This window comes from Oculina patagonica, chromosome 1 (genome assembly GCF_052425735.1).
Source record: "Oculina patagonica isolate OP01 chromosome 1, crgOcupat, whole genome shotgun sequence".
Classification (NCBI taxonomy): Eukaryota; Metazoa; Cnidaria; class Anthozoa; order Scleractinia; family Oculinidae; genus Oculina; species Oculina patagonica.
The window spans coordinates 39,534,564-39,549,446 of NC_135758.1; the positions used below are offsets into that span (position 1 = coordinate 39,534,564).

The 14,883-nt window shown below is 39.5% G+C and overlaps 1 protein-coding gene across 1 annotated transcript; it reads left to right on the top strand.

Annotated features, from left to right (window-relative positions):
• Window positions 1-106: 106 nt before the first annotated feature.
• On the top strand, window positions 107-14,467 carry LOC144630212 (uncharacterized). The gene is made up of 12 exons (XM_078488545.1): window positions 107-223; window positions 1,542-1,607; window positions 2,229-2,438; window positions 3,443-3,554; window positions 5,288-5,469; window positions 8,167-9,054; window positions 9,798-10,070; window positions 10,447-10,899; window positions 11,540-11,809; window positions 12,122-12,484; window positions 13,119-13,184; window positions 13,723-14,467. Exons 1-12 carry the CDS (start codon window positions 124-126, stop codon window positions 13,836-13,838), a joined length of 3,099 nt encoding a protein of 1,032 aa, XP_078344671.1. The 5' UTR covers window positions 107-123; the 3' UTR covers window positions 13,839-14,467.
• The last annotated feature ends 416 nt before the right edge of the window (window positions 14,468-14,883 follow it).

Here is a 14,883-nt window from a genome sequence, read left to right on the forward strand (position 1 = left end):
CCTTTTGTTTGTCTTAAGGCAATCGATCACAGACAAAAGCAGCATCAATATTTATGGAGAAAAAATGACCTTTCGTAAAGTGCCTGCTTTGCAGTCGCGCCTTCGCTAAAAGACACAGCTGACATGAAGCGATCAGCCACCGTTTGTTTTGAACTATGTGCTTTTGTGTTAATTGCTGTTTCACAAAGCTATGATTTCAAAACCAAGACCCGAGACTTGAAAGGTAAGAGGAATCCTTTTTCATTTTGATCTTGCAGCGCTGTCTTTCAACAGAGAGGTCAGTGAAGGTCTGTGTAACCAGCTGTCTTGACAACTTCACATAACGGTCTATTTTAAACACAAAAAATCCTTCCTAAATACTTATACGGCTTCACTAGCACATGTTGTTTCTAAAATATTGTGGGCGATAATTTGTATTTGTGCCTACGCTTGAATGTGTGTGAAACTGATACGACCTTTGTAAAAAATACGATTTTTAAGCTTGCTTTACACCGCTACACAACTTCGTTTCCAGGGTCTCTCTCTCCCCGCCAACGAGGTTGACCGCTACATCGTTAAAATAACTATATTTTACTTAAGACGTTTTTCCGTTGTCAATTATTACAAAAGTTTGTCTTCACCTACCTAAACGATATTTAACTACATCACACAGGATAAAATTAAGAAAATTTGATAAGAACTAACATGTACGTATCCCTTATTCTACGTGTATATTACATCCAGAGTCTTGTAGAAACACGTCCCGCGGGTATAGAAAAAATAATAAATTGCTTTTAGTAAATAATAAAGATGGTAAATTTCAACCACGGCCTCCCAGATACCGGTTGATGGTATCTTCGAAGCATGAGTTCGAGTCCCGTCGGGGACACAGATAATTTTCTTTGTCCCACGCTCGTGTCATGTTGAATAATTTCTTCCCATATACCAGTTGTTGGTATGTTTATAAAAACACGCATAAAAGAAAAATATCCCCGATTAATAGAAAGTGTTTGTCGCTTCTTTGTCAGTGGGTTGCTAAGTGAAGATGAAGCCGTTTGCTTAAGCTCGTTTATTAGTATTGCCGTGAGCATCCTTTCTGCGCATAATTTCACGTGTGATAAGCCCGCGCACATTTAAGAATGGCGGCTTTTCCTTTATGCGCCAGAGATTTTCTCCTAAAGGAATAATTTGGTGGCTTATAATTTGTTTTTTTTTAGATTTGCGCATGTGAAGCGTGTGATTTTGTAATAAACATATTTAACCTTTGGTTAAAATAAAAATACTGAAAAAAAAACTAAAATAATGAAACCTGATGAAGCTAACAAATAGGTCAGTTACAAGCACTCAAGGTGATTGAACCCCAGTTTTGAATTTAACATTTGGGTCAGGTATGTTTTTAGCAGTATTCAAAGCAAACCTAACCGTTTAAGCAGCACGATTTGAAAGTCCTTTTGTTAAATTTAACTTAATTGGGGATGAAGAATCTAGTGAGGCTTTCAGAGTTGTTCGTATGATATTGCTGTCTGAAATACCCATGTTAACTGTTTTGTATTTATACACAGTAAAGGATGAGCATGATGTAATTCGTCACAAAAGGACCTTTGGTAGCACTGATCCACCGTGCAACAGTAAGTATATACATCGTGTTTCACTTTTTCGTACCTTGTTTTGTTTCTTTGACACTTCGTACGAAAGAGTAATAAATATAAGACCATTTGCCATTTGCTTTACGTTCATATCATAGTTCTTGTACCTGACTAATTCATTCCAAACAGAGGCAAAAGGTCTTCACATAAACATGATACAGTACATTTGTTCCTGTATCACTAAATTTCTATCGATGGTGAATTTTGAGTAATGTTTGTGTATTCAAAGATGGATTCAGTATGGCTTGTCATCTCAACTAAAATTTATTTAGATTACAGGTTAGAGCGGTTTTTACTTGAGTGTCGAAAGTGAATTGCGTTTGCTTTGGTTTTGCATAACTATGCTTAGTGATTGGCTTAAAAATCTCGCGCCACTTTCTCAGCCAATCAGAACTAAAACCAAAACCAATCGTGACTCGCTCGCGCACGTTTACCCGCGCTTCGTGCCAGCTACATGTATTTGGTTCGAGTTTTGATTGGTTCACTGGATTGTCTGTCTCCTTTGTGATTGGCCGGATTAATAACTTTGGTTTTGGTTTTACGACACTCAATTGAAAACTGCTCTATACAATAACGTTAATCGACGTTTTGCGTCCGTTTCAGTGACTAATGGGGTGTACTTGGAAAGATGGGACAGAATAGATTACAAACGAGTTAAATTCCTGTTGGCGGATCCGCGATATCCAAACTTACCGAGTTTTACAGAATGTGTTCCAACGTTTGAGCAGCCATCAAACTGGGGAGACTTCTTTGGTACTCGTATAAGAACTTACTTTGTTCCTCTACAGACCGGCAACCATTACTTTTATATATGTAAGTATCGTTTACCCTAGAACTGCACACACTTTAAACTATCGTTATACCGCCGTGTTTATTTTTTTTAGTTTTTCAATTCATGTCAGAGGACAAAAAATACCTTTTTGGAGCAGAATGCCGAAAAAAGATGAAATTCATAGCGTTTCGTATACAAAGTATTACCTTTCTTCAGGGTGGGGGGGGGGGGAGAGAAAGTCGAAACTATTCTTTGATGGCATAGCGGTGCCGGGAAACGATGCAAATCGTTTGTCAATCAAGCCGTTGCTAAGAAATACCTCATCCAAAACTTTGTTTTTCTCGGAACGTTATTGATTTTAATGCATGCACGCGCGTAGAATGGGAACTGAGGTGGATTTTGTGCCTGTTTCACGCCGTTTAGATACCGTAACATTCCGGTTATAAGCCCTGGGCTTATACAACTTCGTAAGGGGTTTTGGGTGGGCTTATAAACGGAGGGGCTTATATCCGGGAGCTGAGGGCTTATAAGCGGAATGAAAAAAACGTTTCGAAAAGAGCCACGGGAGTGTTGATCGAAATACGTTTTTAAGTTAAAAACGCACAATAAAGCAACATTTAGTCCTATTCACGGTACTGTCATCCGTAGAGGGGGGCTTTTATCCGGGGGGGCTTATAATCGGATGTATTTTTTTGTTTCCAAGTAGATGGGCCTATAACCGGGAGGGCTTATAAGCGGGAGGGGGGGGGGGAATTATAACCGGAATTTTACGGTATATTTTCAGCCGTATTTCTCATCTTATTTCTCACGTCACTGAGAAAAATCTCGGATATTATCTGTTATATTATTCTTAGATTCTACAAATATTCTAGAGTACCAGTCTGGATCCTCTCCTAGGATTCACACGTCAGAATTATCCTGGGTTGACGTCACAAATCCAAGTCTATAGATAACGCCAAAGTAGTAAACTTTCAAACTGAAAGATTTGCCATGAGCTTTGTCTTAAATTGTCTTAAATTCCAGAATATTTCCTTTTATATTTCAGCTTCTAATGGAGGAAGCGATCTCTTCTTAAGCACAAATGACAAGCCTAATAGTAAAACGCAGATTACTGGTATAGATGGAGGATTTCCTACAGATCAATACGAATATGACAGGTGCAGCCTTGATAATTTTAGTAATTTACTTGTACAATTCCTGCCTGTTACATTATTCTAGAATTATTCATTGTAAAGGAGCCCGCTTAATGAGTGACTGTTTCCTGACTACCCGACCGACCGACTGTATGGTTGGCTGGCTTGGCTTTCCACATACGTATTAAGACATTTGTTTATTCACCAAAGTGGCAAACGTATAGGAACTCGTCATGGAATATAATATTATTATTTGTGTAGTATTCTGTATTATTATCATATACATGCATAAGGCCCGGGCCAAACGAGGATAAGAGTTGACGGGTGTTGACTCTCATGGGAGTTTTCGTCAACTTTCATCGACTCTCGTCAACTCGGGCAAACGAGAGAAAACTCTCATCGACTCTCATGGAAAATTTGAGCACGTTCAAAGTCGACGAGAGTCGATGAGAGCGCACGAGAGTCGATGAGAGTACTTGAGAGGTTCATGTCAAACGAGAGTGAGAGTTTGAACTCTCATCAACTCTCATCCTCGTTTGGCCCGGGCTTAACCCCATGCTGCAAACCATTTTTTCGCTCTCGTTTGGCCTAAAAACGAGTCTTTTGCAAATTTGTAAAATACATTGACTCTACTTAACGCTCTAATCAGACCTTGAACAAAACTCGACTTTTACCAAATGAGAGTCAAAACTGCAATAGAATAGCAATTAAGGACTCACCCTTCCTCGTTTGAGCCCGTGAAAAGTTGAGTGGTTGAGTCAATGAGAGTCTCACAAAAACTTTCATCCAGAGTCAATTCATCATCAGAAATCTCATCCTCGTTTGGCTAGAGCTTATCCATAATCTCTTTGAGCTTCGGTTAACGGTTAATGGTTATCGGTGTCAATACCACAAGATGTTTGTATAGGTAATCATATGATTATCGAGTGCAATTTGGGATTAATCAGCATGAGTAACATTTTTCAAAGGCTAACAAAATTGCACAAGCCCGTAGTTTTGGCAAGTGCAATTGGTAGTCTGTTGAAAAATTTACGAGTGCTGATTTATCCCAAATTGTACGAGAAAAATCATGTGATTACTTGTTAATAATACACATACAAAAATTTCACTTGAAGTGGATGACAAACAAAACGTGTTCAGTGGCTTACCTTTCCGATTCGTTCTTATAAACATAACGGAGGTGCCGGGCTTTGTAAAATCCCGATACCGCTAGGGAATTCTAAATCTCTCTGTCATGCATTATCAGGTGCTTTTATCCTTACTCAGTTGTATTGGTTTGGGCTGAAATGTCCAACTTCAATTCACGCTTGCAATCTTTCTTCTTTACGAGCCGTCGTGTAAGAAAATCCACGATTGGTAGCTTTCAGTAGTTTCGTAAAGCCTCTCTTGTGCTGTACAAACGTCCAATTCCTAGTACTTTGGTTTGTATACTTATCACTTTCTTTAAATGGGTCAAACGTTTCATGAATCGTTATGTTTTTGAGTCGATTTTTGCTCTATCCAACACTCCGACATCGGCCGCCATTTTGTTTTGGCCAGCGCTTTCCGACTTTCCTGTTAATCAATTTAATGTCAACTTTCTGCACTCAATTTCAACTTTTTGCACTCAATTTCAACGTTCTGCACTTTCTGCACTGTTTGGGATTAATTGACGTGCTCTCAGCCAATGAGCATGCAGAAATTTTTGTATGTATATTATTATGGGAGTTTTTGACGGCCAAGACTTTCTCTTGGCTGAACTCTTACCACATTTTCAGGTTCACGAATCAGAAGTCACTTCCAGTTTACTTAAAGAAGGGTGCCTACTACTACATGGAAGCGAACATGAAAGACGACCATCAAGTTGATCACTTAGAAGTTGCTTTAGAGACACCAGACGGAAAGTTCTATAAGGTGATTCCATCTCAGTTCTTATGGACATCGAAACGTCTTTCTGCATGTAAGTAAAAGTTGGCTTTATATTAATATCTATACCCATTCATGTCTGTCCATAGTTAATTCAATACCCCCAACGTATCCAATTACTTAAAAGCATACGAAAACGACAGCTGTAACAACTAATTTCACTTAACTCTTGGTAGAAAAAAAAAAAACAAAAGATGGCAGACAAGTCCTAAATTTGTTGTATAGCTAATCATTTTCTCCTTCGTTTTTGTTTTAAACATCGTATTAGTTTAGAGCAAAATTTGTATGAATGAATTATTTTATCAAAAGTAGATTTAGTCCTGCCCGGTTTGAGACAAACTAACTCCCGAGTTGGGATTTCGAGTTGGATTTCGAGTTAGGATTTCGAGTTGGATTTTCGAGTTGGATTTTCGAGTTAGGATTTCGAGTTGGATTCTCGAGTTGGATTTTCGAGTTAGGATTTTCGAGTTAGGATTTCGAGTTGGATTTTTGAGCTAGGATTTTCGAGTCAGGATGAAACGAAATCACCAAAACAAGCAAAAATTTACAGTTGATTTCAGTTTTCTTTGGCCGCCCACTTTGCGAAGTTCGTTGGGAAATTGTAAACTTCGTTACGAAGTTGTCAATTTCGTTGCGAGTTTGCGAATCAAATTGCGAACAGTCGATACAAAGTTCCCAACTTCGGCTCGATTAAACTTCACAAGTTTGCTAGCTGAGGAGAAACAAGAAGTACTGCATAGCGATCTGAACTCGATAATTCTAAAGTATCCTAGCGACTCTTGCAGCTCAAGTTTGAACAAATATACCAACATCAATAGAAACCTTACATTGTTTTAAACTGGTGCATATTAAAATCTTCTGTAATTATGTTATGAAAAAGGATTTTGCTACGCTAAACTGTTGGAAACAAATGTCATAAAAATAAAATATAAAAACATATAAAAGGTTCAAAACATTTGATGTTCAGCGAGCCGTGAACATTGTGTCTTGACAAATTTTCCCTGTCGCGTCGCGTCGGCTTCGATTAAAATCAATTTTACATAAGGATGGGTAAACCATCCAGTTTCATACGGCTTACAAAGGCAGAAGACTTGAAATTGAAGATAATGCCCCACACAAATCGTGAAATATGTATTTTCATGCGGAAAATCTAACTGAATTTGACCAAATTTTTGCATGCAAAAAATTTATTTATCGGCAAATCACTTGCATGATCGTTCATGCGAAACGTTCGCTTACATTTCAACTTTCCTTGACCAGTCCTAAAATCATTGAGTTCAGATGGCCATGACTTTCAAACAGCAAGTCTTGTGTCTCGTCAACTAGCAAACTTGTGAAGTTTAATCGAGTCGAAGTTTGGAACTTTGTATCGACTGTTCGCAATTTGATTCGCAAACTCGCGGGTTTTACTAAAAGCAGGCCCGCGGACCGGCGGCCCGGCGGCCCACCTCACGGCCCGCGGCCCGCGGTCCACCTATAAACTAAAATCAAAGAAAATCCAAAGTCGAATCTTCAGGAGTCTTCTTCATCGAAAATCGAACGTGAACTCACTTAAAATTGAAAAGGAAAATACTTCAGTCTTACCCACAATTTCAGCTCTTTAATATAATGAACACCAACTTTGACATATGGCTGGTCTTTTTCTGGTATTTGTTGACAGATATTTCTTCATTAATCACGGCTTTTACCATGGATTTTTGTGTTACAATACAAGAACGTGCGTTTGCAGAACGTTCCTAGCTTAGTATTCGATCGGACGTCAATATGAGACTGGGGCGAGAACGAACAAGCAAAACAAGATGGAGGCGTTCGGGTTTCGTTGCTATCCTATCGATAAAAAAAGATTGGGGAGCCATCCGTTGGAGATAAACTTGTTGCATCAAGAGTTTCATAATCAGTTTGGCGAATTTTTCATCAAAGTGCAAAACGGGGAAGAAACATCCAGCCTCCACCACGCGAATACTTGTGGTATTCTCCCTCTCGTGTTGAATATGGGCCATTTGTCGGCACTTCAAACAGCTTTAAACAGTATTTGAGGGGTCTATGTACAAAAATAGGTGGGCCGCGGGCCGTGAAGTGGACCGCGGGCCGCGGGCCGTGAGCCGTGGGCCGCCGGGCCGCGAGCCTGCTTTTAGTAAAACCCCAAACTCGCAACGAAATTGACAACTTCGTAACGAAGTTTACAATTTCCCAACGAACTTCGCAAAGTGGGCGGCCAAAGAAAACTGAAATCAACTGTAAATTTTGCTTGTTTCGGTGATTTCGTTTTATCCTGACTCGAAAATCCTAGCTCAAAAATCCAACTCGAAATCCAACTCGAAATCCTAACTCGAAAATCCAACTCGAAAATACAACTCGAAATCCTAACTCGAAAATCCAACTCGAAATCCAACTCGAAATCCTAACTCGGTAAATAGGCAACCTCGCCCGGTTTATTACTGGTGGTTCTGGTGTTCATCTTGTTTCTCGCAATACAACATTCCAAAAATACTTCTAGCGTTTTAACGGGTTTCGCTGTGAATCTTCTAAGATAATGTGGATAAAATAAATTCGGTAATACGAAATAGGCAACTTAATGAATGGAATTAAAATGTGATAACAAATAAGCGCACTGAGTAAGCAAAAATAAAAACGTGATCAGCCGTTATAAAGGTCAAGTTCCTTTAAAAACATCGCAGTTTTAGTTTTTAAGGTGAAGTAACAACAGTTGGGCTTTTAAATTATTTTACAGCACAAAATGCGACACATCAGGCTATTTTACTTAAAGTGGCGGCACGAGCAGGCGCGAAAGCCGGTTCATCATTTGGAGCAAAGTGGGCGATGAAGAGCGGAGCAAAAGCAGGGGCAAAGGCTGGTGCCTTGGCAGGGATGGCGGCTGGAGCATCGGCTGGAGCTCATGCAGGCGAGAAATCTGCGATAACGACAGTTAAAAAGACTATAGAAGATGCGCTGAACAGTCTACATGGTGACAGCCAGCACAAGTTTAACATTATTATTAAAAATGGAAGCGTGGTCGATATAACTGGTCCTGGAATAGGAGGAGCTGCCGGGGCAGGATCTACCAGTGGAGCTGGTGCTGCAGCCGGTGCAGCGGCTGGTGTAGGTGGAGGTGTTGCAGGAGCAGCAGGGGCGTCTGGTGGAGCTGGGGGTGGGGGTGGAACTGCTGGAACTGAAGGAACAGCTGGAACAGCTGGTGGTGCCTCAGGTGGTACTGTTGGTGGTGGAGGAGGTGGTGAAACTGGCGGAGGTGGCGGCGGTGGTGGAGCAGGGATAGGAGGTGGTGGTGGAGGAACTAGTGGGGGTGTAGTAACTGGTGCTAGTACTGGAGGGGCTGTGGGTGCGGGTGCTGGTGCTGGCGCGAGTGCTGCTGGTGGTGGTACTAGCACCGGAGCAGGGGCTGCCGGAGGTGTGAACATAGGAGGAGGTGTTACTTCTGGCGGAACATCAACTGGGGTGACCACCGGCGCTGCGGGCGCGGCAGGGGGCGCTAGTGGCGCTTTTGTTTCACTTGGAGGAGGCTATACAACAAAACGTCAAATCACGTACATTCCAAAACCAGGAGAGGACCCGCAAACAATTGCTCGGGCTTTAGTTTGGAGAGTAGGAGGTGCAACTAAGCGTAAGTCGAAATTGGGTACTTTTTTGTGTATTAGCTATTAGCTAAACCGATTCAATTATTGACAAGCTTAAAGGCACTTTTGGCACTTGCCATTTGTTCAAAAAATTGACTGAAATATCACATCAATGGCTTAAAACTGTAAAAGAACTCCAAAGAAACCCAGGAAGGCAAAAAAAAAAAATGGGCTTGGTTGGGCAAATTCGAGAAGATTAAAATGGGTTGCGTTCGGATAAAATTTTAAAAACGTCAACCTGACTTTTTTCAAGTTTAATCAGTTTGTATGAAAGTGTTATTAACAATGCGCGGAAATCATCCTTGTCGCTGCCCGAATCATTTTGCCAATAAAAGACTATAACAAACAATAACAAAATAAATATAAGTACCTAATATACCGTGACCGAGCCCTTTTAAACAGTATAATTGATAGATGTATACCATTTATTAGAAAAAGGAGCAAGTCTTGCTCCAAAAAAGTATCTACATCCATTTCTTATCTTGCCCATGTGGGCCGTCAGTTTTACTACATCTTTGGCTTGAATAAACAATAGCCTTCACAGGAGATTCTTTAGGCAAAAGTCAGTTATAATATCAGAGACATACAAAGGTCTGAATAACATCGATAAACAACCTATCAGAGACACAATACGGATATTTAAAGTTCAACGTCATTATCCGTTATGCCTCTCTCGCTGTGCAGGACATCCAGCTTATTTTACTCTGTTTTCTTGTTTTTCTTTCTTTAGTTGTAGACAAAGCATTATACACTGTACATTCTTGGGATATTCCATATGCACAGGAGAATGGTACTCTTAACTATTGCTGGCGGGCACTGAATGGTGATGTAAAACTGGGTCCTTTTTGCCAAGTTTTTAGAGTGCATGTTCCTGGGCTGTACACGGGTGCAAAAGAAAGGAACCTTACAGTGTCATTTGAGTCGGTCTGTTTACCAGGAGCCTTCTTAAGACAGAAAAACTATGACATGATTCTGCAGAAAAGGGACGGAACCGATCTTTTTGGTGAGGAGTTTTTTGGTTATTTCGTTTTCTGCTGTCTTTTGTTTGTCTGTTTGTTTGTTTGTAATTTTCCTTGAAATTCTCTCATATCTTCGACAAAGTAGTTAATACGCGTACATTGGGTTTTTTTTTTTTTTTTTTTTTTTTTTTTAATTTTTTATAAAAGGGGGGAAGACCCAAAAATGGTTCGAATTTAAAGGACTCAATTAGTAGCTTACCCTGAGATAGATGCTATTGAAGAAATAAAAAAACGTTTACGCAAGGTATAGAGACGGAGAGTTTCACTTAATAAAACGTAGCAAATTCCTCTCATTGTCAATAAAACGGCAAGACAAGTTTAATACCTAGAAATTTCACAACTTAACTTTCTCTTTTGCAGATAAGGAGAGCTCTTTCACTGCGTATTCTGTAATGAAATTTACCCGGAATCTTTTGCTGCAATCCATGCACAAGGATTGGTATGTCTGCCAGAAGAAGAAGACATCGATCCACCACAACGCTGACTTAATGTTGGACTTTTACAACGGCGACCCGGATGTCCTTAACCGCTGCACCTTCTTATTTCATCCAATAACTCAAAACGAAAATAAATACCGGATGTGTAAGAACGTTTTAGGACCAGTGAAGCATCCAAGCATAGCAGGACAGCCACTTCCGCATCCTGCTCACTTAGTTTCAAAAACACCGCCATCAGCCCCTGTCCTACCCTCTTGTATACCTGTTTGCCCGGCGTCAGGGCAACCTGCGAGTGTTGGGCCCTCGTCTCCCATTATTTCGGCACCACCTGGGATCCCGGGAACGTCCTTGAAGCCACCTTTTGCCGTAGCTAAGAGTAAGTGTTCTTCGCCTGCTTTTCAAAAGTAGCAATTCTGCTTCGTTCTTTTATAAGTTTTGAAAATAACAAACCCTGATATTTACGCACCCTAGATTTGATCATTTTCCAAGTTTTTAATGAGAAATCCGGTAGTAGTTGACTCATCTTCGAAATAAATAGTAGAACTCGTGATATTGTGCTTATGAAGTGAAACTAATATTTTGGTTTATAGTTATCATTTTTTTGCTTTCTTGGGTCAGAGTTTCAAATACAATTAAGACACCTGATTGTAAAAGCACGTGGAGAAAAATGCAATCCATACACGGCACGAACCACTGGTTTTATGGGAGCTACATGAATTACGTACTTATTTTCATTTTAAGAGAGTGCGCAATGTATGTGTGCTTATGCATTAAAGCCTTTAAAGAGATTAATGACTGCCACGAAAGAAATTAAATCACACGCCTAATTTCGTTTTCTCATAATTTGACAAGATCATATCGTGTAGGGTTAATACTCTTATTTGCAAAAACGTTCTTAGTACATCGAATGACCACGCTTAGTTTCCGTCATAAACTTTATTGCTTAAAAAAAACTTTTGTGAATTTTTTGACTGTATTCGAGGTATGTGCGTTAAAGTAATTTTTTCCTTTTACAGAGGCGTGCGTCGCATTAAACTTCATTAACAACTTCGGATCACAATTCAAGCTCTACTCTTCTCTCAAGCACGAGGGATATCTTGTCACTGGATCTGGTTTTAAACTCAAACTTATAATAGACCGACCTGAACTGCATAGCCACGTGACATTTTATGCCGAAGATCCGCAAAGAAAACGCAATATTCTCCTGAATGGAAACTTAAGCACTTCCGAGGCAGTGATCATTGGCTGTCCTGAATTTGTGAATGTGTTCGTAACGCCAGGGCAAGGTAAAATGAAATAGATAACACTGATAACTAGCTTTAAAACGGTTTTTTTAAAATGATTGATTATGATGTGTCGGAGTAGCTATTGAGTTAGAAAAAAATAATTACTTTGAAAATGTAAGTTTGTTGACAGGGATGGTTATGTCAACAGCAACTTATCTTTTAAACAGATGCAATTTTAGATTCCGATTGTAATTTTCAAAGCCAACTTAACTTTTTATCGCGAAAAGCCTTGTAATAAGTGTTGTATTAATAGTAAGTCTCTGCGTAATATTTTCACATTATACGAGCTGTTTTTCCTTGTCTTTATTTAAGGTATCCCACCAGGAGCTTCAACCAGTACATCACAGCCTGGTGTCCCTGGCGCTCTCCCGTCATCTCCTTCCACTTCCTTATCACCACCAGCTCCATCGTCTCCTGCCCTCTCTCCGGCTGCCGCACCGCCAGCACCACCTCCTGCCCCATTCCTTCCACCCCCTCCTGCACCACCTCCTTACCACAGTCACCTTTTTCCTCATTCTTCTCACAGTCCTCCTTCCTCACAGTCCTCTTCTCACAGTCCTCCTTCCTCTAGTGCCTATGCACCCGCCCCACCTCCTGCTCTAGCACCTGCAGGCCAAGCTTCTTTTCCTGCCGTTGCAAACCCTTCGGCTCAAGGAGTGACGACATCAAATGGAGGTAAACGTCAATCAAACAATTAATCTCTCGATCTAAACTTTATTTTAATTCCAATTTTAGAATAGCAATAATGCTAGTGTCTGAATTAAGAAAACAATAAATAAAAGAATAAAAAAGTAAAATATTTAATAAATAAATATAAAGTATTTATATTAGGGCCAGTTCTAATATCGTCAGACACAATTTTATCAACTATACGTGTCGACAAGTAGGTGAAAGTTTTTTAGCATGCCTTTCTTTAATACGTTAGCTGTTAAACTATTGACACATTCATATCAGATGACTTGGCTTAATACTTAGTGCCAATGCCTTGGTTGATGTGTTTGATATATAATTTACTGTTGTACTTGCCTCCAAGCAAAAAGGCAAACCAATGAATGAACTGCTTTCGGATGATTTCAAAGGGAAGTTCAATAACATGTTATTTAGAACCAACAAATCTTGGTTATGATATACGTTGTATAAGAATACCTATCATCCCCTTAATTTCCACAAACTAATAATCTCTTTACAATTAAACATAACTAATGTGGAAACGATAATGGGCAGTGCAAAAAAGAAAATAGAAGCAGTAAATGCACATCAATATGATCACTTGAACTAGTACTAATGCGTTTTTACATGCACTTATCAGCAGATAAACAAGCAGTACACTATCACTACCACTATCATGGCAAAAAAGCACCGATGACAACTCCAGGTGAGAAAAAGTAGTAAATAGTATTGGTAATTAATTTATATAGCAGACCATAAATTACGTGAAAACGTTTTAAGAATACTTAAGAGAATAAACGTCAACGGTTTAAGAGCTGCCTCAAATGTTTAACGTTTGTTAAAAGCTTTATTGAGACAAAAAAATTCAAAAACTACAATCAACCTCGTGATTTATAATCTGCTTAATTTTCCCAACCCGTAACTGTTCCGGTAATTGAAAAATGCTTAAACTGTTGTTCTGCTGTGCATGTGACAGCTTGCACATAATTGGCAGAGCCAGATAATTCGGGGTAAGGCGGCCACGTGCAGAATGTGGTCAATGACGGGAACAAAACTGGCCTAATCTCTTTCCAAAAGAATTACTTAAGCAGGTCTATGGTTATCACAGTATTGATTTTAGTTTATATTCATCTTCAACTTATCCTAAACATTTTAACTGTAGAAAGGCGTCGTACTCTCTTTAACATTGGTTTTTTTTTTCTATCTTTATGTCATTATGGATTGTTCTTTCCATTCGTTTACAGTTTGTCCCACCATGTGCTCAGAGTCCGAGGACTGCCATCCCTCTTGTCCATCACGATGCTGCAAACGAGACTTCGATGATGACGTATCAGGCGACGAGGACATCACAGTAGCATGATAGAAAAACATGTTTATTGAAAAGTGCCTAAATTGTTCTCTTGACAGTATCTTTTCTCTTCTTATCAAACATAGATAAAAAAGCAGAAATACTTAAGTCGACAATGTGTTTTTTTTTACCTTTCCCTGGGCTGCTAGGGGTCATGAATGGTCTATAAAAATTTTGCAGTGCTCGCAAAATTAGGCTTCTGCTCGAAATGCTCGCAAAATGTTAGTGGGTGCTCGTTTGCTCATGCTCGCATAAATTTACAGGTGCTCGCATGCTCGGTTTTTACTGAAGGTAGTTTTTGAAAAGTGCTCATTGCTCGCAAGGCTAACTTTTGTCAATGCTCGTGCTCGCAAAGAAAAACGCTGTGCTCGCCTGTTCGCAAATGCTCGCAAAGACCATTCGATACCCCTGCTGTTACTACGATTCACTGTCACTGTGTATCACGAAGTGGGAAAAGATAATAACACATAGAACAGCGCAAGGGTTAATCTTTGAATTTTAGAAAGACACAAGCGGTTTCTTAAGAAACACATTTTTCGATTGACAGTCATTATAAAAAAGTAATTTTTTTAGTTCCTTTGAGTTTGGGTTTATGAGACGTCTGTATGGGAAATGTCAAGGAGGCTAAACTTTGTAGATAAGTATAAATAAACTGCATCGAATTATAAATAAACTGAAGAGAGGCGTTAACATAGTAAGCTGTAAATAAATGTAAATAAACTGTTTTTAAACCAATTTTTAAGAGTTCATTCGCCTTGATGGTGTAGGTGGAATGAGTAAGTTCCCCCTCCCTGGCCCAAACGTTTCTCCAAGCTGTCCGTACGTGGTAATGACCTTTTACGTGGTTTGTGTAAGTGATGGGCACTTGCCAATAAGAAAATCGTGTAGCAGAAATCCAAATGAAAATACACAAAATATCGTCGAAAAAAGATTTTAAAAGTTGAATATTTCAAATTTTGAACAAGACACGCGAGTATTCTATAAATTTAAAGAGAAAACTTCCGAATTTTGGACTATTTTAAAGTTACTTCTTTTGAAATCAGTGCGAGCCTAATCT

Coding starts and splice junctions, on each gene's coding strand:
- LOC144630212 (XM_078488545.1), top strand. CDS start 124: ATGAAGCGATCAGCCACCGTTTGTTTTGAACTATGTGCTTTTGTGTTA. Junction 224..1,541: donor CAAGACCCGAGACTTGAAAG/GTAAGAGGAATC, acceptor ATTTATACACAG/TAAAGGATGAGCATGATGTA. Junction 9,055..9,797: donor AGTAGGAGGTGCAACTAAGC/GTAAGTCGAAAT, acceptor TTCTTTCTTTAG/TTGTAGACAAAGCATTATAC.